General features: G+C 46.8%; 1 protein-coding gene across 2 annotated transcripts; it reads right to left on the bottom strand.

The window, feature by feature from the left end:
* Positions 1–8,400: 8,400 nt before the first annotated feature.
* On the bottom strand, positions 8,401–22,450 carry AHCY (adenosylhomocysteinase). Of its 2 annotated transcripts, none has more exons than XM_019458739.2 (10): positions 22,314–22,450; positions 16,514–16,704; positions 15,308–15,383; positions 13,696–13,845; positions 12,677–12,789; positions 12,030–12,237; positions 11,851–11,938; positions 11,640–11,757; positions 10,378–10,572; positions 8,401–9,348 (listed from the first exon to the last, which is right to left on the bottom strand). In XM_019458739.2, the coding sequence occupies exons 1-10, from the start codon at positions 22,339–22,341 to the stop codon at positions 9,217–9,219; spliced, it is 1,299 nt and encodes a 432-aa protein (XP_019314284.1). In that variant the 5' UTR covers positions 22,342–22,450; the 3' UTR covers positions 8,401–9,216. The 2 variants fall into 2 exon arrangements, with proteins under 2 accessions (XP_019314284.1, XP_019314285.1); XM_019458740.2 differs by lacking the exon at positions 22,314–22,450 and adding an exon at positions 21,832–21,954.
* Between the last annotated feature and the right edge of the window lie 1,965 nt (positions 22,451–24,415).

The following is a 24,415-nucleotide window of genomic DNA, read 5'->3' as shown; positions in this document are numbered from 1 at the left end:
TGGCTGGGGAACCCAGCAAATGGCTTTATTCCTGAAGCTCCTGAAGGTTTTCACACCCTCTAGGACTCCTGTTTAGAATTCCTCGACCCAGTAGCTGCATAAACTGCCAGACCAATAATAAAAACACAACTACTAGAAAAATTAATACAGGACACCTGGGTGGCTCACTCAATTGAGCAACCAACTCTTGATTTTGGCTCAGGTCATAGGATCGAGCCCAGCATGGGTCTCTGCACTGATGGCATGGAGCCTGTTTGGGATTCTCTGTCTCCCTTTCTCTCTGCCCCTTCCCTGCTCGTGCTCTCTCTCTCTAAAATAAATAAGTAAACTTAAAAAAAAAAAAAAAAGAAAAAGAAAAACTAATGATGATGATAAAAATAACTTCCCCAAGTCACTTAATTTGGTGACATCATATTTACAAGTCACTGGGTGAGCTGATGTCTCCCCAAATCAAAAAGTAGAACCTTGTGACTTTGGGGAAAAGTTTTATTTTTCTTCTCTCTCTCTCTTTTTAATAAAAATTTAATCTCAACCCAATTTATTTTTTAATTTAATTTTTTTTTAAATGTTAATTCCAGCATAGTTAACATACAGTGTTCTATTAGCTTCAGGTGTACAATACAGTGATTCAACAATTCTATATATTCCTCAGTGCTTATCAAAATAGGTGTACTCTTAATTCTTTCACCTATTTGATCCATCCTCCCATCCACCTCCCTTCTGGTGACCATCAGTTTGTTCTCTATAGTTAAGAAGCTTTTGGGGGGGGGTTGTCTCTTTTTTATTTGGCTCCTTTGTTTTTGTTTCTTAAATTCCACATATGCATGAAATCATATGGTATTTTTCTTTCTCTGGCTTTAGATCCATCCATGTTCTTGCAAAAGGCAAGATTTCATTCTTTTTTATAGCTGAGTAATATTCTGTTGTATATATTTATTCCATATCTTCTTTATCCATTCATCTATTGATGAACACTTGGGCTGATTCCATAATTTGGCTATTGTGAATCCAATAAATATAGGGGTGCAGTATCCTTTTGAATTAGTGTTTTTGTAGTCTTTGGGTACTCAGCAATGGACTTTTTTTTTTAATGTTTATTTTTTGAGAGAGCGTGAGCAGGGGAGGGACAGAGAGAGAGGGAGACACAGGACCCAACACAGGCTCTGCCCTGTCAGCACAGAGCCCAATGCAGGGCTTGAACCCATGAACTGTGAGACCATGACCTGAGCCAAAGTTGGATGCTTAACCGACTGAGCCACCCAGGCACCCCTTCTATGTTGATTATTTTTGAGGCAGAGAAGAGAGTGAGAGAGCGAGCACACAAATGGGGGAGGGGCAAAGAGAGAGGGAGATACAGAATTCAAAGCAGGCTCCAGACTCTGAGCTGTCAGCACAGAGCCCAAGGCGGGGCTCAAACCAACCAACCATGAGGCCATGATCTGAGCCAAAGCTGGACACAACCTACTAAGCCACCCCAGGTGCCCCTATGTTGAATTTTTTGAGGAACCTCCATACTGTTTTCCACAGTGGCTACACCAGTTTGCATTCCCACCAAAAGTGCGCAAGTGTTTCTTTTTTTCTACATCCTTGCCAATACTTGTTTCTTGTGTTTTTGATTTGAACCATTCTGATAGGTGTGAGGTGGTATCTCCTTGTGGTTTTGATTTGCATTCTCCTGATATGGAGCATCTGTTCATGTGTCTGTTCATGTCTTCTGCCCATTTTTTAAATTGGATTGAGGTTTTTTGGTGTTGAATTGTAGTTATATATTTTGTGGGTTTTTTTAATTTTTTTTTAATTTTTTTTTTTTTTTTAGTGTTTATTTATTCTTGAGAGAGAGAGACAGAGCATGAGAGGGGGAGGGGCAGAGAGAGAGAGGGAGACAGAACTCGAAGCAGGCTCCAGGCCCTGAGCTGTCAGCACAGAGCTTGACGTGGAGCTCAAATCCATGAACTGCAAGATCATGACTTGGGCCAAAGTCGGACACTTAACCAACTAAGCCACCCAGGCACCCCATTTTAATGTTTATTTTTGAGAGAGATAGAGCATACGTGCGCGGGAGCTGGGGAGGGGCAAAGAGAGAGGGAGACAGAATCCCAAGTAGGTTCCACACTGTCAGCACGGAGCCTGACACAGGAATTGAACCCACAAATCATGAGATCATGACCTGAACCGAAATCAAGAGTTGGACGCTCAGCCGACTGAGCCACCCTGACACCCCAGTTCTTTATATATTTTATACTAACCTTTTATAGGATATGTCATTTGCAAATATCTTCTCCCATGCAGTAGGTTGTCTCTTAGTTTTGGTGATTGTTTGCTGTGCAGCTTTTTATTTTGATGTAGTTCTAATAGTTTATTTTTGCTTTTACTTCCCTGCCTCAGGAGACATACCTAGAAAAATGTTGCTATGGCCAATGCCAGAGAAATTACTGCCTGTGCTCTTCTAGGATTTTTATGGTTTCGGGTCTCACATTTAGGTCCTTAATCCATTTAGAGTTTATTTTTGTGTATGGTGTTAGAAAGTGGTCCAGCCTCATTCTTTTGCACATAGCTGTCCAGTTTTTCCAACACCTTTGATGGAGACGGTCTTTTTTCCATTTCATTTTCTTGCCTCCTTTGTTGAAGATTGACCATATAATCATGGGTTTATTCCTGGGCTTTTTATTCTGGTCCATTGATTTATGTGTCTATTTTTGTGCCAGTACCAGTACTACTACAGCTTTGTAATATATCTTGACATCGGGGATTGTGATACCTCCAGTTTTGTTTTGTTTTTTCCAAGACTGCTTTGACTATTTGGCGTCTTTTGTGGTTCCATACTAATTTTAAGATTGCTTGTTTTAGTTCTGTGAAAAATGCTATTGGTACTTTGATAGGGACTGCATTAAATCTGTAGATTGCTTTGGGTAGTATGGACATTTTGACAATATTTGTTCTTCCAATCCATGAGCATAGAATGAATACTTTCCATTTACTTGTGTCATCTGCAATTTCTTTCATCAATGCCTTATAGTTTTCAGAGTACAGTTCTTTTATCTCCTTGGTTAAGTTTATTCCTAGGTATCTTATTCTTTTTGATTCAATTGCCAATGGGGATTGTTTTCTTAATTTCTTTCCGCCTACTTTATTGTTTTTTCTTATTTTTTCTCTATTTATCCCCGTATCTATCAACATCTGGAATTCTGCATATGTATGCATGTCAGAGGTTGCAAAGGAAAAGTAGACATGGGACCTAGGGTGAGGGGACAGACTGCTGCACCTGGGAAACTGGGAAATAAAGGGTGGGGGGAGCCTGATGAGAGGAAAGGAAGAGTCAATTCACTGATGAGCCAAGAGCTGCCCCTTGGGAATCCCAAGGCAGCCTGTTTACCAGTCTTAAATGATTTGGTAATTAGTTGACCTCCATGTGACAGAGCATCACCCCACCCCACCCTGCCCCTGAAGGCCCAATACCCCAAGTAATCTTCAGTAGTTTCACCCAAGCCAGAATCATGGAACCCCTGCACTTGTGAACATCTCTGGAGGGTCTGAGACATGCCTCCTTTCCCCAGGATGCCTCTAAGGTTGTTTCCTGACTTTTGCCACACACCCAAACCTGCTACTCACAGATTGAGGCCCTGTGATCTGCAATTATCATAATATCACGCTAACAGTGACTATTGATTGAGCAGCTACTTCGTGCCTGGATGATACCCAGCTTCCCAAATTCACTTCTTGAGGTAGGTATTGTAAATAAGGGTACTGGAGCTCAGAAAGGCTAAGTATTGTGCCTAGACTTTACACCTCCCTGCTGATTCACCTCCAGCCCACCTTAATCACTAGGCCACTGAAAGCCAGGCATAGAAGGTTCTATCTGCCTAGAGCCAACACTTTACAGCAGACTCAGCCCCAAGGTCTTTCCCCATTTTTAAATTTTCCTGCAACCTGATACCATCTGTCTTCTCTACCTCAGGAGGACTCTTGAAATTGCCAGGGACAGCAACCTAGTTCCAACAGGCTAAAAGAAAAAGGGAACTTTGTTGTTGTTCACATCACTAAAAAGTCCAGAGAGTATTTCTAGTTAGTATAAAGCCTAGATGCTGGTCCTCTGGAATGTGTCACTATGTCTCTCAATTCTGTGTGGTGTCGCCCTCAGGCAGGCTTCCCCTCATGAGGGCAAAGAAGCAGGTCTTGGTTCACATTCCTGCCAATCCTGGTAGCCCCAATGAAGAGGGCTCATTTTCTCCATTTTCAGGGAGTTCTGCAGCTGCCATCTGCTGTGCAACAGGCACAGAGGCAAATTGTATGACTGCTATACAGTGTAGGCATCACCTGGGAACTTGCTAGAAATGCAGATTATAGGGCCCAATCCCAGACCTACTGAATCAGAAGTTCTGGGGGTGGGCCCAGCAATCTGTGTTTTAACAAACTCCCTAGGTGGTTCTGATGCACACTAAGTTTTCTAACTACTGGGTTAAGGAACAGGCGTTAGTGGGGTTACACATGTCAACAGTTAGTAGAAGAGCAGGCACAGGTCCCCACGGAGAGACATGCTGAGGCAGGGGATTCTGTTGGACACACTGTAGGTGTATGTTCCCACCCACCTGTTTCTTTTCCTTGTAATAGGGCACTCACAAGTGTGAGTGTAGGCAGACCATTAGAGTGCTATGCTGGGTAGATTTGGGTACCAACTATATGGGAGTTGTCAGAAAAAGCCCACTGTCTAGCACTTGAGACCTTTGGGACTCTTTTGAGATTGTAACTCTCACAGCCTAGGAGAGGAAGCCAGTTGTCCTGGGGGAATCTGGGTCCAAGCACAGCTTTCACTGTGTCCAGGCAGCCCATGGTAAGATCCAGGGGTCACTGTTGGACAATGCTCTACATTGCACCACACCACATTTCTAGTAAAAGTCCTAAAAAGAGCCCTGCAGTTGAGTCTGGACCTATTTGAGCCATGCACCTGTCCTTGAACCAATCTGGAGAGCTGATAGATGAGGAACTGGATGAAGCTGACCCCTGGCTGCCTCCATCACTGCAAGCAGGTTTCCTAGCCTTATCCCTTAGGGTAGTCCTGAGTGGGTCTCTGGGATAAGAATCTGGATTCCTGAGGTTTCCTGAAAATTCAGTCCTGCCCAAAGCAGAGGTAAACCCTGCCTGCTGCCTCTTGTCGTCCTCACTGGTATCAATAGGCCCCCATGACCTTTCCAAGCTCATTACTTGTCCCCACCAGGACTTGATAAGGATGCCAGCAACTCTAGCCTAGCAGGGCCCTCCCATCACATGGATGTGGGCAGAGGGGCCTGGTATCCAGGAAAGAGCTGACCTGGAGGCAAGCTGGACACCTGAATCTACAGGATGACATTGTGTGTCACTTATGTTCTCTGGGCCTCCACGTGTCCATATACAAATGGTGGATTTGACTCTATAGATGCTCTAAGGCCCTTCCTAGTTCTTTTTTTTTTTTTAATAAATATTTTTTTAATTTTTATTTATTTTTCAGAGAGACAGACAGACAGAGCATGAGTGGGGGAGGGGAAGATAGAGAGGGAGATACAGAATGTGAAGCAGGCTCCAGGCTCTGAGCTGTCAGCACAGAGCCCAACGCGGGGCTCAAACTCACATACCACGAGATCATAACCTGAGCTGAAGTCGGACGCTTAACCAACTGAGCCATCCAGGCGCCCCTAGCCCTTCCTAGTTCTAAGATCCTATTATTTTTAAAGCACTGTCTAATTTTCCAAGTATTCTAAATTCTCTGCCCTCAAAAACAGCTCCCTCACACCCACTGTACTTGACACAGCACTTTAAAACTTGACATGAAACTTTCCATACATGTTACATCATTTGTCCTCAAAACAGCCACATGAGGCAGATAGGCCTATCCCTGCCTCAAGTAACATAGGGGTTAACAGCAGACCCATGTCTCCTCCTTTCAAAGACCATCCCACTGCTCCACAACACCTGCCCCCCTGCCCCCCCCGCCCAAGGGCCTTAACCTCCTTTTTACCTTTCCTGGGGAAAAAAACTTCCAGCCATGGCCAGGCTGGAGATACTACAAAACCCTTAGCCAATTCCTTCTTTAACCCATGAAGCTTTGATGGTAGAGCCCAGACATCAGGAGTGGGGCATGGGGACACATCATCTTTCATTTTGGGTACCTGGTCAGTGTCACACATGTGACAGATTAGCAGACCTGAGATCAGAGGTAAGGCTGAAACCAGATGTGAAAGGAGAGGGTTGTTTTATGGTTTCAGGTTTTGTTTTTTTTTATACAGTCTAGTTTTATTGAGTTTACCTGAGGCCATTCCCACATGCTTCTACACACAAGTATACAAACATTTATATCTTAACAAATGAAAATGTTGAAAGACACATTATACCACAGTGTAGTGTTTTTTTTAAGAACTGACAGGACATCTCCAAAGAGGAAAGGGGGGAGGTGGGGTGAGGGGAAGTCCTGAATAACAGAAACCAGATCTCAAAGGGGATGGGAGGTAGGGGACTGCATGGGATCTCCCAGGAGGGAACATCTGGAAAGGTATTTCCTATGTCTAGAAGGAGACAGACTTGAGGGATGGGAGTGAGCTTACACACAGGCAGGGGCCTCTTGGAGCAGAGCAACTGCCATATGACCTAGAGTGTTTAACCTTCCTGGCTCAGATGAACAGTGGCCTAACCCCTCTTTTCCACTAAGAAGTTATTGTCCCAAAGACTACCATGGCAGAGCTGCTGAGGTGGGTGCTGTAGGCAGTACTTTCTGGTGGAAGTCTTGCCATTAGGTGACCCTCGTAAACCTAAGCCTGTGGGTATGGATTAGGCTTGGATTGGGGACTCAGAATCCTACCCAGTACAAAAGCCAGCTCACTCTCGTGGCCCTTCTCAGAGCCTGTTTCCTGATCTGAAAAACAGGAATTCAAGTCCCTCCCAGGTTATCATGAGGAATAAATAAGCACTTACAGAGCACAATGCCTGACACACAATTAGGTATGCAAGAGACAGTGGTGGGCATGGTAATGGGATCTGTTTTGACCATTGGTATCATGATCAGTTGAGAAGTGGGTCCTATATGATTTGTTATTGGTAATTGTTGAAGTACCAAAATTTGTACAGTTATTTACGGTGGAATCGCATCATATATGCAAGTAACTTATTGTTACATCATCTTGGGTCAGGCTGCTTGGCCCCTCTGAACCTCTGTCCTCATTAGTAACATGGGAAATAATACCACCTCATAGCCAGAGGCCAAAAATACAAAAATGAACAAACCATATTTGTGGAATGTTCAGTCAAATAGGGACATTTCGGGAGTCTGTGCAGCTCAAGGATTAAAACCAGGTCTCATCTTAGTGTTTGAGGCCTATTCTGCCTGTCCCCCAGGCCACCTTTCTAGCCCCTTACCTCATATCTCCCACTATAGTATAGCCAGACAACTCTTCCCTACCCCATCCCCACAACTCACTCTTGCTTAAGCTGTTCTTCTGCCTAGAATGCCCTCACCTTCAATTCCTCCAGTTAAAAATCATCAGTTCTTTCAAAATCCATTTCAAGCATCACCTCTTCTCTGCTGCCTTTCTCCTACTGCTGCCAGAGACTGAATTCTAAAGCTGGGCAGAGAAAAAGAAGTGCCAGGAGATGGCAAAACTCTCTTGTGTGTGCATTCTCCCTCTACCTCGAGATCCCAAAAGGCTAGGGTCAGGTCTCAAACATCCCAGTATCCACAGCAGGCCCTCCATCCAGTGGATGAACCTGAGAATAGTCTCCAGTTACCCTTTCCAGGTGGGTTCTTATTTTGCTTTGATTTCCAAGACCAGCACAGAGTTCAATATATGACCACTTAGGCAAATAGGAAGAAGTTCAATTTCCTTTAAGTGGCCTCTTACAAATTTTAGGAAAGACACTTAACCTCTATGAGTCTTCACTCTTATCTATAAGATTAGGATAACATTATTACTAAGCTTGTTGTGAGAATAAAGAAAATCAACTACAAAATACCCAGCATCCAGTAGGTACTCAATAAATAATAGTCCCTCCCCCACCTACACACAGGAGACAGGAGAGGAGAACTGGATCAACCCAAAGTGTAAATGGGGAGAAAAGGAAATATGAATTGGAACAGAAAAATATAAGGTAGAGGAAAAAATATGAATAGAGATTATAATAAATATAAGTGGGCTAAATTCACCTATTAAATGATAGTCTTTAGGTTAAAAAAAGAGGCTTTTAATAAGAGACATACCTGAAGAGACAGAGTTCTCTCTTCACTTTACTCATTCTTCCAAGCCCAAGAGTTTATCTGCAGCCGTTATCACCCTACACTGCAGAACAACCCCTCGCCTTCATCAGCACAGAACTATTATTACTCCTTACTCATGCCATATATTGTTGGCTGTGGATTACCTATATAATAAAGACTCAAAATTCTTTTAGGCACCAAATTTTTAATTTACCCACTTTCTTGCTCTCTTTTAACATTATAAACATTAATTAAACATTATAAACCAAATTAATATTTTTGATCCAGGGTTGTGATAGGAGCCATCATGTTACAAAGAGGTGGCAGATCTCTGCCTGCTTTTATGATTCTCTGGCCTCTCTCAACTTCTGGCTGTCACATCTCTTGTCCTTTTTTGGTTTTCCTATAACACTATATTCTAACCTCTGTAAAATAGGAACTGAAAGTACTGACCTCACTGTTCTGAGAAACCTCTTAAACAATAGAATGTCCAGCACTAAGCCAGGCTCTCAGGGACAAACTCCCAAGAGTTCCTCCCTGCCCTTTGATATAGTTCATTCTCATCAGTCATGGGCTGAGGAACCAGTGAACCAGTAAATTAGAACATGAATATAAAGGCCATAGGTCAGGGGAGGGCCTAGATGGAAAAGTGCATGGGTTTTGTGACTACCACTGCCAACTTCTAACCTAAGTAAGGACTGACTGAGTGAGCAGTTCCAAAACCCCTCTGCTCATGGCTCCCTACGGTTATCTCCTGTGTACCTCTATCATGACCAGGGCTTCAGAAGGGGCTTCTCAATTCACGATGCCACACTTGAAGCAGTATGCGAGATACAGCAGCAGAGGTTAAAGACTGAGTGACCAGCCCCAGGAAGTCAATGGGGGACATTAGCAAACCTATTTCAAAGTTGGTGCCATTTGCTCTTGATGAAGAGAAGTGGAACCCCAGCAAGGCCAGCACCTTATAGCGAGCAACTATAAGGCAAACTACAGCCTGGTTCTCAGTAGCGGTAATGATCAGGCTTGAAAGGGCCATCACGGGACAAGCCTAGGTACTTGGCCTGCTTCTCAGTCAGCTTGGTCAGCTTCACATTCAGCTTACCCAGGTGGGCTTCAGCTACTGCTTCATCCAGCTGGAGAAAAACACAGGGAAGACCTAGAATCAGTGCCATGCTGTGTGACCCCGTACCTGCATCCAGCTACCAATAGAGACAAGAAGTATTCTGTGGGAGTTATCTGTCATATGTGTTACAAATACTACCTCATTCTATCCTCACAGCCAGTTCAGCGGATGTGTTGTTTTTGGCTGCCCGGCTCCCTTTACTCAAGAGGGAACCATGCTACATACTCCCCTCCAACTATCCCTGGTTGGACCATCAACTACATCTCTTTCCTCACCCTCCACCAACACAAGCAACTAACCAAATGCTCCTCTGGAATATATCTATGGACAGAACATATATTCTATGACAGGTAGAGACAAGGACTGTTCAATTCCTAAAAAGGGAGGGAATCTTAAACAGTGAGAATATCAGTCTCGGCTCACCAGTGGCAAGTCTATTTGACAGATGAAGTGAATGTAAAGAAGAAAACAGTCAAGGCAAAGAGAAAGACGAATCCCTGGATCCAGTGTCTGAATCTTAGACTCCTCCGTTACATAGCCAAGACTTCCTTTTTAGATTAAAATGGTTGTGACTGTTTTAAAATATATCCTTAAGTTCTTTGTCCATAAATTCATAATACCCTTTCCATCACGAGGTAGAGCCCAATTCCTCACCCTTTGAGTAGCTTACTTCTAATGAACAGAATAAAGCAGAAATGATGTCATGGGACTTGGAGACAAGGTCCTAAAAGGCACTTGCAGCTTCCTCCTTTGCTTTTCTGTTTATCATTCACTCTAGGGGGAAGACCAGCTGCCATCTCATCACGACACTTAAGCAACCCTATGCAGATAGACCCATGTGGTGAGGAATTGAGACCTGCCAACATGGACATGAAGTGGATCTTCCAACCCAGTCAAACCTTCAGATGACGACAGCGACTCACTGGGAGTCATACCCTGCTTTGGGCCTCAGTTTCCTCCTCTGTTAAATGTAGAGAATGATTTCTGCCCTGTGGAGGACACTGTGAGGACCTCTAAGAGGGTAGAGATGCAAACCCACCTTCTTGGGCAAGAAGTGGACCCCAACAGGGTACTTGTCAGGGTGAGTCCACAACTCTATCTGTGCCAGCACCTGGTTGGTGAATGAGTTGCTCATCACAAAGCTGGGGTGGCCCATGGCACAGCCCAGGTTGACCAGCCGGCCTTCAGCCAACAGGATGACACGGCGCCCATTTTTCAGCCAGTAGCGATCCACCTGCAAGTGGGCAAAGCAGCAGTGAGGGTTGGTAGGGCACTGTTGCCAATGTCCACCACTGCCTTATCCTACCCTGTTGTTCAGAAAGGCCTTCCTGCCTCCAATAGTGTCTGTGAAGGGCCTGGACTGTCCTAGAACAACCTCCAGCAAGTGGGTGGCACTCACAATTAATAAGAGCTAATATTTATTAAGCAACTCTGAGCTAGAGATCTCATGGGTCTGCTGTGAGAATTTAATGAGCTGAACAAGTAAAGTACTTGACATATGGCTTGGCAGATAGTAAGCGCTTGGTAAGTATTAGCTAATAATTATCATTAATCCCACAGGCTAAGAACATATACTATATGTTATATATACACACACACAAACTATATGTGTGTGTGTGTGTGTGTGTGTGTGTGTGTGTACTTATCACATCTGATTCTAATAACAACCCTATAAGTACTATTATTATCCCCATTTCACAGATAGAGAAACTGAAGTTAAACTAAAGAAGTTAAGAGAAACTAAAGGATTAAGTTGTGGGGCACCTTGGTGGCTCAGTTGGTTAGCATCCATCCGACTCTTGATTTCAGCTCAGATCATGATATCACAGGTCATGAGATTGAGCCCCTACACTAGGCTCAGTGCTGACAGTGCAGAGCCTGCTTGGGATTCTCTCTCCCCCTCCCCCACTCGTGTGAGTGCATGTGTGTGCATGTGCATGTGAGTGCTCTCTCAAAATAAATAAACTTTAAAAAAATCAATAAATAAAGGGTTAAGTTGCTGCAGTTTGAGCCTGGACATTTTAAGGACAGATCCCATGTTCTCAACCACCATGCTAAATAAAAGTTGAATGGAGTGGTGCTCAACATTGGCTGCCCAGCAGAATCATCTTGGGTGCTTTAAAAAATGGGGATATCTTGGTGTCACCCTAAGATTTTAAGTGGCCCTGAAACCGGGCTCTCTTCCTCCCTCATCCCACTGCCCAGGTTGCCACAGCCTGCTCATCTACCCTTCTTGGTGACTAGCCCACAGTCATGTCCCCCCACAGTCTCCCATCTGCCCACCCTGCTAAGGCTTCTCACCTGGGGCTTGATGTTCACCTTCTCCACAGCATTTTCGTTCAGCCACTTGACATCAATCTCTACATCAAAGTGTCCGATGTTACACACAATGGCATCATCTTTCATCTGCTCAAAGTGCCTATTGGGGAGTGCCAACCCATGGAAGACCATCAGGGACAAAGAGCAGCCCTAAGCCTCCTTTGCTCCCTGAGACCCCCAACCTGGCACCTACCGGCCAAGGATGATGTCAGTACAGCCCGTGGTGGTGACAAAAATGTTGCCCTCCTGACAGGCCTCATCCATAGTGGTCACCTCATAGCCTGTGCAGAGATGGTGTCCACGGGTCATCCAGGGTGGCCCTGACCCTCCTCTGGCCCCAGTGGCTGACAGCCAACCCTCGCCCTGTCATACCCTCCATGGCAGCCTGCAGTGCATTGATGGGGTCGATCTCCGTGATGATGACGCGGGCCCCAAAACCCCTCAGGGCCTGGGCACAACCTTTGCCCACATCGCCATAGCCGGCTACCACTGCCACCTTGCCTGCAATCATCACATCTGTGGCCCGCTTGATGCCATCTATAAGAGACTCCCGGCAGCCATACAGGTTGTCAAACTTGCTCTGAAAGAAGAGGGGCAAAGGGGTGATGGGGGCAGGCAAGACCCCTGGGCCTCAGACCTACTCTCAGCATCCTGGCCTAGTGGGTCTTGGACTGATCACTTTTTCCCACCAGCTAATGCACTCATATGCCCCTTGCTCTGATTAGCCCAAGACATTCTCCCTAGCCTATGCCAGTCTAGAAGGCTTCCTAAGGATCAACTGCTAGGAGAGACTTGCTTAGAACCTGCTTCACTTTCAAGCTCTTGGTGCCCAGCCCTAAAACTCACTGTACAGTTCTTTCCCTCTTTAATGGACTTATTACCCTCAGTTGTAACTCCCTTACCCCCCTCAAATGAAGGCTAAGTCCCTAGCCTGCAGCCTTCCCAGGGACCTTTCTTCAGAGGCTACTAAGCTGCAATGGGAACCAACAGCTGAACACGACACTGACGCACGGACTCACCTTGGTGACAGAGTCATTGACGTTGATGGCAGGCACCTTCAACTTCCCGTTAGCCACCATCTTGTATAGGTTGTGGACCCCTGTTGTGGTCTCTTCAGAAATGCCTCGGATGCCTGAAAAAGAACGGAGGGAATGAGCCCAAGGCCAGGAAGGGACTTCCCAAGGGATCAACGGGGTGCCTCTGGGATGAGGCCACAAGAGCCTCAGAAAACCCACACCTCAACTCACCCAAATTCCTCATCTTTACCCCCCAAAGCTGCTCCTCTTTCTGAGTTCCCATTTCCATGACTGATACCATAGTCACCCAATCCTCCAGACTAGCAGGCAAGAAGAGCCATCACCATCATCAGGCCAAAGGATTCCATCTCCCAGCAATCCCAAGCTTTCCATTCCTGCTGCCACTGCCCTAGTCCCCACCACCATCATCTCTTGCATGGTCTCCCAGCCACAACCCATTTTCTACACAGGGGCCAGCAGTCATTTTTAACGTATATATTTTCAGAGAAATCTTTTAAATACCATCCACTCACTTCTCTTTGCTCTCAGGATCAAGCCCAACTCTTCTCTCTTGGTCTGTTGAATCTGATTAAAGTTCCAGCCACATCCTGCAACTCTACCCAGTGAAGGAAGCTGCCATGCTGACTTCCTTTCTGTTTCCTGAATAGTCCATCCTTTCCTGCCTCAGGGCCTTTGCACTCACTACCTCCTCTACATTCCTCCCCACACTGCTTTTAGCAAAACTGACTCCTTCCCAGTTGTTCCCTGCCCTGGCCTATGCTTGCCCTTGAACCAGACCTTAGCCAGGCCTCCCCTCACCCCCCACCCCACCCCACCCACCACCACCTAGCCCCACACCATCAGAAATCAGGAGGCCAGGCCCCAGCATGTCTGCAGGAGCCTGCCATCCTCCCATCTTCCACAGAATCTGCTGCTCGAGGCAGTAGGGAGTCCTGCCAGGCCTGCTGCTTTCTCATGGGCAAGAACGACCAACACCCTGCCCACCCACCTGCCGCACTTACCTGACAGGAGCTGTGGGTACTTGGTGTGAATGAGGTTCGTGAGGTCACCTCCATCATCCAGAATCATGTTGAGGGGCCCGTCCTTGAAGTACAGCGTCTGCTCAATGCACCACAGGTACTCCTCATCTGTTTCACCCTTCCAAGCGTACACTGGAGTTTGAGTGGCACAGCACATCAGGGCCTGGCCTTCCCCACTGGTGCCTGCTCCAGGAAACCACCTGAGCAGGGCCACTGTAACCTACCTAATTCCCACCTCCAGCCCTTCTAAGGACTCAGGCAATGAAAAGAACACAACTTAGAACCAGATAGATCTGAGTGCAAATCTTGGTTCTACACTCATCAGCTGAGTGACTGAGCAAATCACTTCACCTCTGTGAGCCTCAGTTTCCTCACCTCCAATGGTACTGATTAAGTGAGATGGAGGTCAAGATATAGGTATCTGGAAATAATCATTTCCCTCCTACCACTTTCTGTCTGGGCCTCAGCAACTGGGACCTCAACCTAGTGACCAGGGCTCCCACCCACAATGCCTACTGCTGGGATAAAGGTGCTACAGCGTTACTGACCCACACTCAAGTGGACCCATGAGCCAAGGTCCAAGAGTCATTCTGCACTGCCCAGCAGTCTCTGTGGTAGGTTGTCCCAGGCTAAGTCTGGCCAAAAAGTGACAAATAGCAGCTACTATGCATAGAGCACTTTCTCTGTACCAGACATTATTCTGACTGCCTTATACACCATCTAGTTTTTCCTCACAGAAACACTCTGAGGCAGGCATTACTATCACCCATCATTTACAGCTCAGAGAGGAGCAAAGATGTGCCTAGGTCACGCAGCATGGGCATTCCAGAACAGACATCGGAATCCAGGACTCCTGACTGCCAGCCCAGACTGGGACACTGGTATGGGCCTCTCAAGAATCTCCTGTGAGCAAACAACAGTGGCCAAGGAGGCCCAGATGCCACTCCCCCAGACTAAAGCAGACAATGGTCTTGAAAACAAGGCTCTTCCCAAAGAAGGGTCATGGAGCCCAAATAAGGCTGAGGAGCAGGGGAAGACATGACAGTCCAGGGTCTGGAACGGTCCTCCTCCATCCATTTCCTTCTACCTATGGCTGGTTAGAAGGAATTGTGAATGTCCTATTTAATCACCATCAGAGCTAACCACTCCCCTCCCCAAGCCCTGGCAGATGTGTGCCTGTTTCTCTAGCAGCTTGTGATAGTCTTTCCTCAGGTTCCTAGACCATCAGACCCTAGGCAATGGACCTCTGAGGCTCTTTTTCTACCCAGTATCCCTCCCTGATTCTTTTGGAAATAGACCTACATCCTTCCTTTAAGGAACTTCCTCTCTGTAACATCGTGTGGTTCCCAACCATAAGATCCCACCCTTCCTGGTTACATGATTTGAGATGGGCCAGTAAGTGCATTCCATAGGATTTTAGATGATAGTGGGACAAAACAACTCTTTCCTTAAATCACTAGACTAGAATTCTACGACCATGACTTCTCTCCCCTGCCATGGGAAAACCTGCCACAGTAGGAGTCAGTGAACCAAACAGGGAGAAGCAGAGCCCCTTCATGCATTCTCACAACCCCTAGCAACAAACAAGACTCACCAGGAATGCCAGCCTTGGCAATGGCAGCCGCTGCATGGTCCTGGGTAGAGAAGATGTTGCAGCTGGACCACTGCACCTACAACAGCCAACAAGACAGGGCTGCTGGTCACAGACAGCTCAGAAGCACTGGGATCACGGGACAGGGATAAAGCAAAGCCGTGGACAGAGAAGGGAGAGGCTCAGGATCTAGTCCCAGCTGACTCTTCAACCATAGGCTAGGGACAACTGATGAGTAGATGGGAGACAGAGCATTGACAAGACCTGATTTAGGCTTTAAAACATCACGTGGTACTATGTGGAGGGTAAATGGCTCCACCGGGAAGCAAGGAGACAAGTGAAAAAGCTGCTGTAAGAATTCAGCAAGAAACGCAATGGTAGCAGTAGAGGAGAAGGTGGGTACATTCTGAAGGTTGAGAGGACAGAATTTGCTGCAGGATTAGTTGTTGGGGTGAGAGAGAAAGAGGAGTCAGGGATGATCCCAGGTTCTAGAAGGCTGGTGTTTCCATTTACTTACATGAGGAAGACTGAAGGAAGAAGAGGGGAATAGGAAATCATGAGTGTGGCCATGTTGAGGTTAAGAAGTCTACTAGATCTCTAAGTGGAGAGGACTGACACATCAGCTGCCGGATATAGAAGTCTGGAGTTTCAGGGAGAAGTCCAGGCTAACACATATATTTGGGAGTCAGCACCATACAGACAGTATCTAAGGCCACAAAATCACATCACTGGGTGTGAATGTTGAAATAAGAGGTCCAAGGAATGAGCCTTGGTGTACTCAGTTGGTTTTGGCTGCTCTTCCCTGCCCCATCTTGGGAAACCATCTTACTCCAAAACTCCCAGACAGATTGGAAGAGCTGCCAGCTGTTGGTACTTATAACCCAGGCTGAAACAATCAGAGCACACCATCCTTCCGGCACCATGTTTGGTCCATGGCAGGCACATGACCCTGGGAGGGCCAATGAGAACCAGTCCTTAGAGGACTCAGTAGGCCCTTGGTGTTGAGTTTTTCCTACCAGAGCTCCTCAATCAGGAAGATGTGAATTGAGGGAACTCAGAAACTATCTTCCCAGTCAGGGAGGAAATATGCATAACAATAGTCACCACAAAGGGTGGTGGCACTGTGACAAGCTTGGAGCCTCTGCCAACCGGAAGGGACATCACATTGGACTTCCCCTGCCCCCACACCAGAAATGCCAAGGGACTCACCTCAGCACCCAGAGCTACGAGGGTCTCAATGAGGACAGCTGTCTCCACAGTCATGTGTAGACAGCCAGCGATGCGGGCGCCCTTCAGCGGCTTGGAGGCTGAGTACATCTCCCTCATACGCATCAGACCCGGCATTTCATTCTCCGCGATGTCCAGGGCCTTGCGTCCCCAGGCGGCCAGGCTGATGTCGGCTGCAGGGCCAAGGTGGACGGGATTTCCATGAGCCGCCTCATCCCACCAACCACAAAGCACCACCACTCTCACTTATCCACTTGTGGACACAAAACACTAAATTAGGCAGCTCACAGCCTTGTGAGAGAACACATTTAATCAAAGAATCACACAGGTATGTGAAAATTACAACGCAGGTAAGTGTCCCTTAAAAATTAGCTATCGGGGTGCCTGGGTGGCTCAGTTGGTTGAGCGTCTGACTTCAGCTCAGGTCATGATCTCACGGTTCAGGAGTTCCAGCCCCACGTCGGACTCTGCACTGACAGCTCGAGCCTGGAGCCTGCTTTGGATTCTGTGTCTCTCTCTCTCTCTGTTCCTCCCCGGCTCTCACTCTCTCTCTCTCTCTCCCTCTCTCAAAAATAAAGACTTAAAAAAAATTTTTTTTAATTAGCTATCAACCTATACGTACCTCCCACTACCCTTTCTGCTGCCACCTACCAACCTCCTCATTTCCTAAAGACTGTAGCTCCTTGTGCTCCATCTTCCAAGTCATCATTCTCAGTGACTTCCTCCAACGCCTTGGGCTAAACACATTTGCTTCGTTTCCTTGACCATATGAAAATGCTGTTTCCCCAAGACTGATTTCTTTCCACTTGGAGGAAACTCACCTGTGTAACTAACACTGTTGGCCTCTCTGCCCTAAGGGAAGCAGAGTGCCTTGTCTGATTGGTAAACTTGAGAGGAACAAAGGGCATGCTCAGTTCAGCTCTCCCTTCTTCTGCAAGCAAGCAGCAGCCAGCCAGCCTACAGGAAGCAGTTTTTCCATACCTACCTAAGCTCACCTTGCCTGTACCTGGAGAGTAACTACTGAATTTGGCCTTTTGTTAGCAGGATCATCGGACTTCAACCCTAATCTACACCCTTTGGCTTTGATGCTATTAGTTATGAGGGTTAAGTTTTGGCTTCTATCTGCCACCCCAAATGTTTCAAATTTGTCCAAATTCTCAGACAGGAAGAAGGATACTATAATGCTCTCTCACCATCTCAATACTCTTCTAATAATCTCACCCTCTTTCTCTCCCAGCCACACCAACCCATTCTGTAGGTCAGTGGTTGCAAACTTCCCCGATACAGTCATCAGGCATACTTGTAACATCTCCCTGAGGAAAAAAGATTCAATAGGTCTAGGAAGAGAGCTGGGACTCCTGGTGATTTTTATTATTAGGGAAATTCGGATCCTGCCAATCGCCCAAAGAGGTGGTGGGTGGAGGGAAAGGACTGTAGAGAATTTCATAACAAATAATAAAACTAAAACAGTCTGCCCCCTACTGTAGAACTACTGTGCATTCAGAGATGAAATATTCCTCCCCCATGGGAGGGACTTACTCCCACAGTGCCTCAACACACAACCCCCTTCCCCTATCACCCTCTGGCCCCACCCCCACCCATCCACCTTGGCAGGCCATTACCAATGCTACTCTCCTTTGAAAACCTTGATTTCAAGCAAACAACTCTGGCCATGTCCCATCTTTCCAATCCTCTCTCCCTCTGGAGCCCTAACTCCAATAAGAGTACAGTCAGTCAGGTCAGAACCTCTAATGCATTAATCCTACCAATTTCCAGAGTCCCTCACCACACCACCTTCCTATTCTCAACTTCTTCCACAGGTTCAGATTCCACTGTCTCCTCTGAGAACTCCTTGGCAAAACTCCCACCCTGCTTAAACCCAACCTTCCACTGCACCCAAGCCAGAGAGTCCAGCAGGAGGAAAATCACCATATGAAGACCATAAGTCTCACGGGGACACTCCGCAATCCTAACACATTTTCATAGTAAATTCACTCTTCTTTTCCATTCTGTCCAAACCTCTAATGCCTCTCCTTATCAACTAATGACCTCACTTCACAATTCACTGAGAAGAATTCAGAGCTATGCCATGTTTCCTCCATGGAATCCATTGGTCCTCATCTGTAGCTACACACCAAGCATTCTTTTGGTACAAGAGAGTGGTCTCTGCTAGGTGGGGCTTGATCCCATGTACTCTCACCTCCTTGCAGAACTCACTACTCCAGTGAACTGTTCTTCCCAAGGTCGCCCAAAACTGGCCTAATCCTACATCTAATGGTCGACTATCTATGTTCACGTGTCTCCCTGAAGCACTGCTCCCATGAATTTTGCCCTCCTTCTGATATCCTGTCTTTTCTTGGCTTCTATGCCTATCCTTCTGTGGTTTTCTTCCTGCCTTCCAGGCTCCTTTTCCTATAACTCACTGTAATGTTTCCAAGCCCTCAGGGCTCCATCATCTCCCTCTTTCCAGAAGAGCATTACATTACAGGCTTTAAATACCTTCCCTACAGCAATGGCTCCTACCCAAACTTCAAGCCCAAACTTCTCCCCTGAATTTAGGACTCCTATAATCCAACTTATCTACTCACCATCTCTACTTGGATGACCAGCTATATGTATTATGTGTTGGGTTTGAGCCCCTGGGACTCCCGGTCCTCCTTCCCAAACTTTTACTCCCCCAACCTTCCCATTTTAGGAAATGAAACCACCATTCAACCAGCCACCCCAGACAAAACCTTAAGATTTCTTGATTCCTCTTTTCCCCTTTCGCCCCCTTCCAACCCATCTGCAATGTCCCAACACATCTTGCCACGTTGGATCACTGAAGCAGCCTCTTCACTGGTCTCCCTGCTCCCACATGCTATTCTTCCCACAGAAGCCAGAGGAAGAAGCGTTTTAAAATTTAAGTTACATCACCTCCACTCTTCTGCTTAAGTAAAAAACAAATCTCCACTGGTTTGCCCTTACTTTTGAATAAAATCCTAACTACTCACTGCCCACCCTTCTCCCCCACCTCTCCACCCTTTTTCTCCTCACCAGCTGCTCAACCACACGGCCTTCCTTCAGAGAAGCTAAATTCATTCCCACTTAAGGGCTTTAATCCAAGCAATTCTCTTAGCTTGGAAGGCTCTTCCCCAAGCACCTGATATAGTATCTGGCACAGAGTAGATATTCAACAAAAACCTAGAAACAACAAAGAACTTGGTGTATATATTCTTGCTGGAGGAACAGAGAGTGCACCAGGGTGACTCTACTGGTAGAGTGAGTAAGAGGATGAGTCAGGATTTTAGTCCCAGTGAGGTGGGAAGCTCCAAAGTTTTAAGGGGAGTATCATGACCAGATCTGTCTTTTGAAAAGACCCCTTTGGTTGCTGCATGTGTCTATGGAGCAAGAGACCAGAGAGGGAGGAGGAAGACTAGAACTGGGGAGGTGGCCATGCAGACAGATAAATGTGCAGATCTCACAAAACGGAGAAAATACCATGACATTATCCAGATCCATGTCTGTCCTATACTTATCCTCTAGTCACCTTTGTATCTCCAGTGCTCAGCAGGGCCTCGCACAGAGAAAAGCAAACATCTACTAACGATTCCTGGTTGTTAAAAAGGAATAAGAGGGGGGTCCATGAAAGGGGCTGGCACAAGACAGGGGCGGCAAGAAACAAAACAAATGGGAACCCAGTATTTGCATCTACCTATGAAGAAAGAGCCCAGAGAGGGGTTTACCCCAGGTTCCACAGCCAGTCAATGGCAGAGGTGGGGGTGGTGGCCAGGCAGAGGTGTCAGAGCTACAGACAGAGGCCCTTCTCAAGGATCAAAGATCATGGGAGGGGCCCAGCAATAGCAGACAATAGGCTTTGTCCTATCCTGCTAAGCTCCATCCCCTCAGCCACCACAGGTTCCTCCAGCTAAAAATAACTCCTTCACTTGCCCTCATGACAGGCATGCCAGCCCCTGAGTTTTCCATAGATCCTTCAACTCCAAGGGCACGGAGGAGGGTCTAGTGTTCCAAGTTCTGGGTTTTTTTGGTGCCCAGGTTGCTAAGGAATTATAGAAGTTGCAGGAGCACCTATCTAGGGCAAACCAAGAGGAAGAGCCAATACCCCTTCTGAGCCTGTTTCTTCATCTGTAAAATGGAAATAATAATCTCTAACCTTGCTATGAGCCCTGAGGATTAAAGATGTGATGTGGGGAGCACCTGGGTAGATCAGTAGGTTAAGCATCTGACTCTTGATTTCAGCTTGGGTCACGATCTCACGGTTCATGAGTTCAAGCCCTGCATGGGGCTCTGTGCTGGCAGTGTGGAGCCTGCTTAGGATTCTTTCTCCCCCTCTCTGCACCCCCCTGCTCATGTTCTCTCTCTCAAAGTAAATAAACTTAAAAAAGGAAAAAAAAAAAAATGTGATATGGGCAAGGTCTGGCATAAAATGCTTTTCCTGATGGCAGCTTCCTTCCTCCAATTCTATCCACCCAACTCCCCTACTTCCAAATGCAGCCTTACCTCCTCCCACATAACCCAATGCCCTCAACCCTGACCGGCTGATCTCTCCACAGTATGAGGAGCCCACATTCTAGCTCAGGCACTGATGTGCCCTTGACTTAACCTTTCTGTACTTCAGTTTCATGGGAACAACGGTCTATTCTGGCCACTTGATAAGCTACTATTTCTACAGAATCTTTGCAAGTCCATCCTACTAGTGCCTCAGTTTCTTTCTCTGTATAATGGGATAAAGTCCACCTCCAAAGGTTATCTTGTAAACACACAAATCAGCAGATACACTGCAAGTGCTCCATAAATACTGATGCCTTTCTCCAGGTCTAACGGTGTCTTAAATTTACTTTAAAAACTGCTAGCAGCCTGAACAAGTTTGTGCTGAGAGTTCATTAGGTTTGTTCCAGGTGTGTTCACTTATATACAGTGGTGAAAAGGTGTGCTTAGAGGCAAACAAGGCCTACATTCATATCCTGCTAGACCAACTCACAGCTGTAAGATCCTGAGCAAGGTACCTTTATTCCTGTGTCTCAGTATACTCATCGTAAAATGAGAAATAGTCCCTTCTCCAAAAAAGTCGTGAGAACAAAATGAATTAATCTACAATAAAGATAGAAGGTGGTGCCCATCCCACAGTAAACTGCCCGGTGAACATTAACTATCAGTTTAACTGATAAATTGCAAGGATTTTTCTAAGCACTCCAAGTTTTCTTAGAGATTCTCTGCACGGCTGTCACTGTCGGCCAGGAGAGTGACCCTAAAGGTTGAGTAACGAACCCAAAGTCTCCTGTGAGGGGACTAGTGCCGACCTCAGGCTCGCTCTCCAGGCCTCTCCTCCCACGCCTGAGGGACTCCACTGCCCTCGCCTTCCCTACAGGAGGCCCAGAGAGGGGTGGGCACTTGTCCGGGTCCACCCAGCTGCCAGGATCGTGGCCTCCTGGAGTAGGTCCCAGCAGGTGCCAAAGGTCCCAGGCCGTGGCCAGGTGCGCGGTCCCCGCCAGTCCCAGGCTCTTCCGAGCGCAACACGCCGCCAGTTGGCGGCTCCGCAGCCCGCGCTGCTGCACCGGGCCTCGCGCGGCACGCCGGGACTTGCAGTCCGTGGCCGCCTCTGACTACCGCCTCGCTGGGACGTGAGAACTCCAGCCCCCAGGTGGCCTCGCGCGACCACGATCGCGCCGAGCCAGCGATTCAAGGGGTCCTGAGAGCCCCGCGTCGGCCCCGCGGCCGCCTCCCCAACAGGCCCCCAGCGGGCGCGGAGTCGATCCGGCCGGCTGCACTCCTGGAAACTCACCGACTTTGTAGGGCAGTTTGTCTGACATGCTGACAGTGCTTCCGCACAGAATGGTGAACACGGGCGAAAGGGGCCAGGCCTGGGGCTACAGACTCGCACAGGAAGGGCGGCGCTGAGCAGGGACCTGTGTGTGGCGCCGGCGCCTTTAAATATCTTCCTCTAGTTTGCATATTCAGGATCCCGCTAGAGCTGAGTGGTCCGGGGCGGGGCCCAACGCAAGGGGGCGGGGCCGGGACCGGAACAGACTTCGATCCCTGCTAGGGAGAAAAACCGTTTTTTGTCCATGCTGGGTTTGGAAGGGAGCTCAGGGAGAGGCCTGAGAGCAAACCTGAGGCCGTTCTTTCTTTCATTCGTTCAGCTTGGAAATCCGAAGTCAAAACTGAATGGAACTGCCGTTCTAACCAGTTCACTTACCTGAGCCGCAATTTTCTCTTTAGTAAAATGGGCCAAATGACACCACATGGATTATACGTAAAGTTGCAATATGTCAAGTACCTAGCACACCCCAGATCTTCCACCCTGCTCCCCTCCAGGTAACCACTATCCTTAGTTTAGGTAAACTTGTATGCATTTTAGTACTTTAACTACATATGTGTAAATCAAACGTTTCATAGAATTCTTTCTGTATTTGACTTTTATATAAATGGTACCATACTGTACTTAGCCTTCTGCAACTTGCTTTTTTCTGTCAATACTATGTTTGTACAAGTCACGTATATAGCTTAAATGTATTTATTTTTGCTTTTGCTGCCGGATATTATTTCGTTGTACACATGACATGATTAATTTATCTGTTCTATTTGCTCAAGTTATATACAGTCTATCGCTATTGCATACATACTGGAGCAATGGACGTTTCTGTACTTGTTTCTTAGTGCACATGTGTGGGTGTCTCTGGCGCAGAAATGCACCTAGAGCTGGAGTTTATGGGCTGACACATTAGTAACTTTCCTAGATATTGCCAAATTGCTTTCCAAGGTAGTTTCACCGTTTACCCTCCAACTGGCAGTATCTTGAGAGGGCCTGTTTTTCCACATCTCTGTCGTCACTTGTCAGCCTAACAAATTTGTGTTGACCTGATGGGTGTGAAAATGTATCTACTTGTGATTTTAACTGGCCACCTGAAAACCCTTTCACATCTTTCAAGGAACCCCGCTCCCCCCCCCCCCACTCCATTCCCCAGCTGCCATCCATTTTCTTTCTCCCCTTCTCAAACTTTTTCAGAGTTGCCCCTTTCTGGATCTGCACTTCCACACCTCCCACTCATTTCTCAGGTGTGTGGCCTCTACCCCCAGGCCTCTGCTGAAAGTTCTGCAGCTAAGGGCATCAGGGATCCTAGCTGAATCCAACAGATGCGCCTCAGCCTGCATTCCCAGCTCCCAGCAGCACACACAACATGCCCTCGGTTTCCACTTTCCTGTCTCTCCTCCCAGTAGTTATTCTTGTTCACTTAGTTCCTTCTCTGACCTTAGCAACTTCCTTCTTCTCTAGTGCTCTCAAGGGCTGATGTTCCTTTTTCCTCTTACTCTGCTCCTTCTGCCTGTGCCATCTCACCCACACTTAAGGCTGTTGTGACCACTTCTATCAAGTTGGTCCATGTGTCCATAAAACACTGCCTTGCCCTGAAAGCCACCTGTTTCCCTTCTCAATAACAGGCCCCTGCTCCCCACCCCTGGAGTTATTACTACCATGAATTTTGTCTTATTAAATTCCTTTGCTTTTCGTAACGGGTTTTACTACCTATGTGATTATCCCTATACAGCACATTGTTTAGTTTTGACTGTTTTTGCCTTTGTGTAAGTGAAATCATGCTGTATATATTCTTCTGCAACTTGCTTTTCTCTCAACATTGTGTTTGAGTCCTTCACATAGATGCTGTAACTATGGTCTATTTATTTTGTGTATCATCCATTGTATGAATATACCACAATTTACTAATTCATCATTGTTGATGGGTGCGGCACGTGGGTGGCTCAATCGGTTGAGGATCTGACTTCGACTCAGGTCATGATCTAGCGGTTGGTGAGTTCAAGCCCCGCACAGGGCTCTGTGCTGACAGCTCAGAGCCTAGAGCCTGCTTTGGATTCTGTGTCTTCCTCTCT

The sequence above is a fragment of the Panthera pardus genome, unplaced genomic scaffold, assembly GCF_024362965.1.
Source record: "Panthera pardus isolate Hobbes unplaced genomic scaffold, ASM2436296v1 HiC_scaffold_25, whole genome shotgun sequence".
Lineage (NCBI taxonomy): Eukaryota > Metazoa > Chordata > Mammalia > Carnivora > Felidae > Panthera > Panthera pardus.
The sequence above is the reverse complement of the archived record's forward strand: the minus strand, read 5'-3'. Positions and strand labels throughout refer to the sequence as shown.

What these genes read in the sequence shown, in the direction of transcription:
- AHCY (XM_019458739.2), bottom strand. Translation starts at nt 22,341, where the DNA reads ATGTCAGACAAACTGCCCTACAAAGTCG. An exon ending in CAAACTGCCCTACAAAGTCG is followed by an intron (nt 16,705 to 22,313) that starts GTGAGTTTCCAG and finishes TTGGCCCTGCAG; the next exon opens with CCGACATCAGCCTGGCCGCC. An exon ending in TGCCAAGGCTGGCATTCCTG is followed by an intron (nt 13,846 to 15,307) that starts GTGAGTCTTGTT and finishes CTCAAACTCCAG; the next exon opens with TGTACGCTTGGAAGGGTGAA.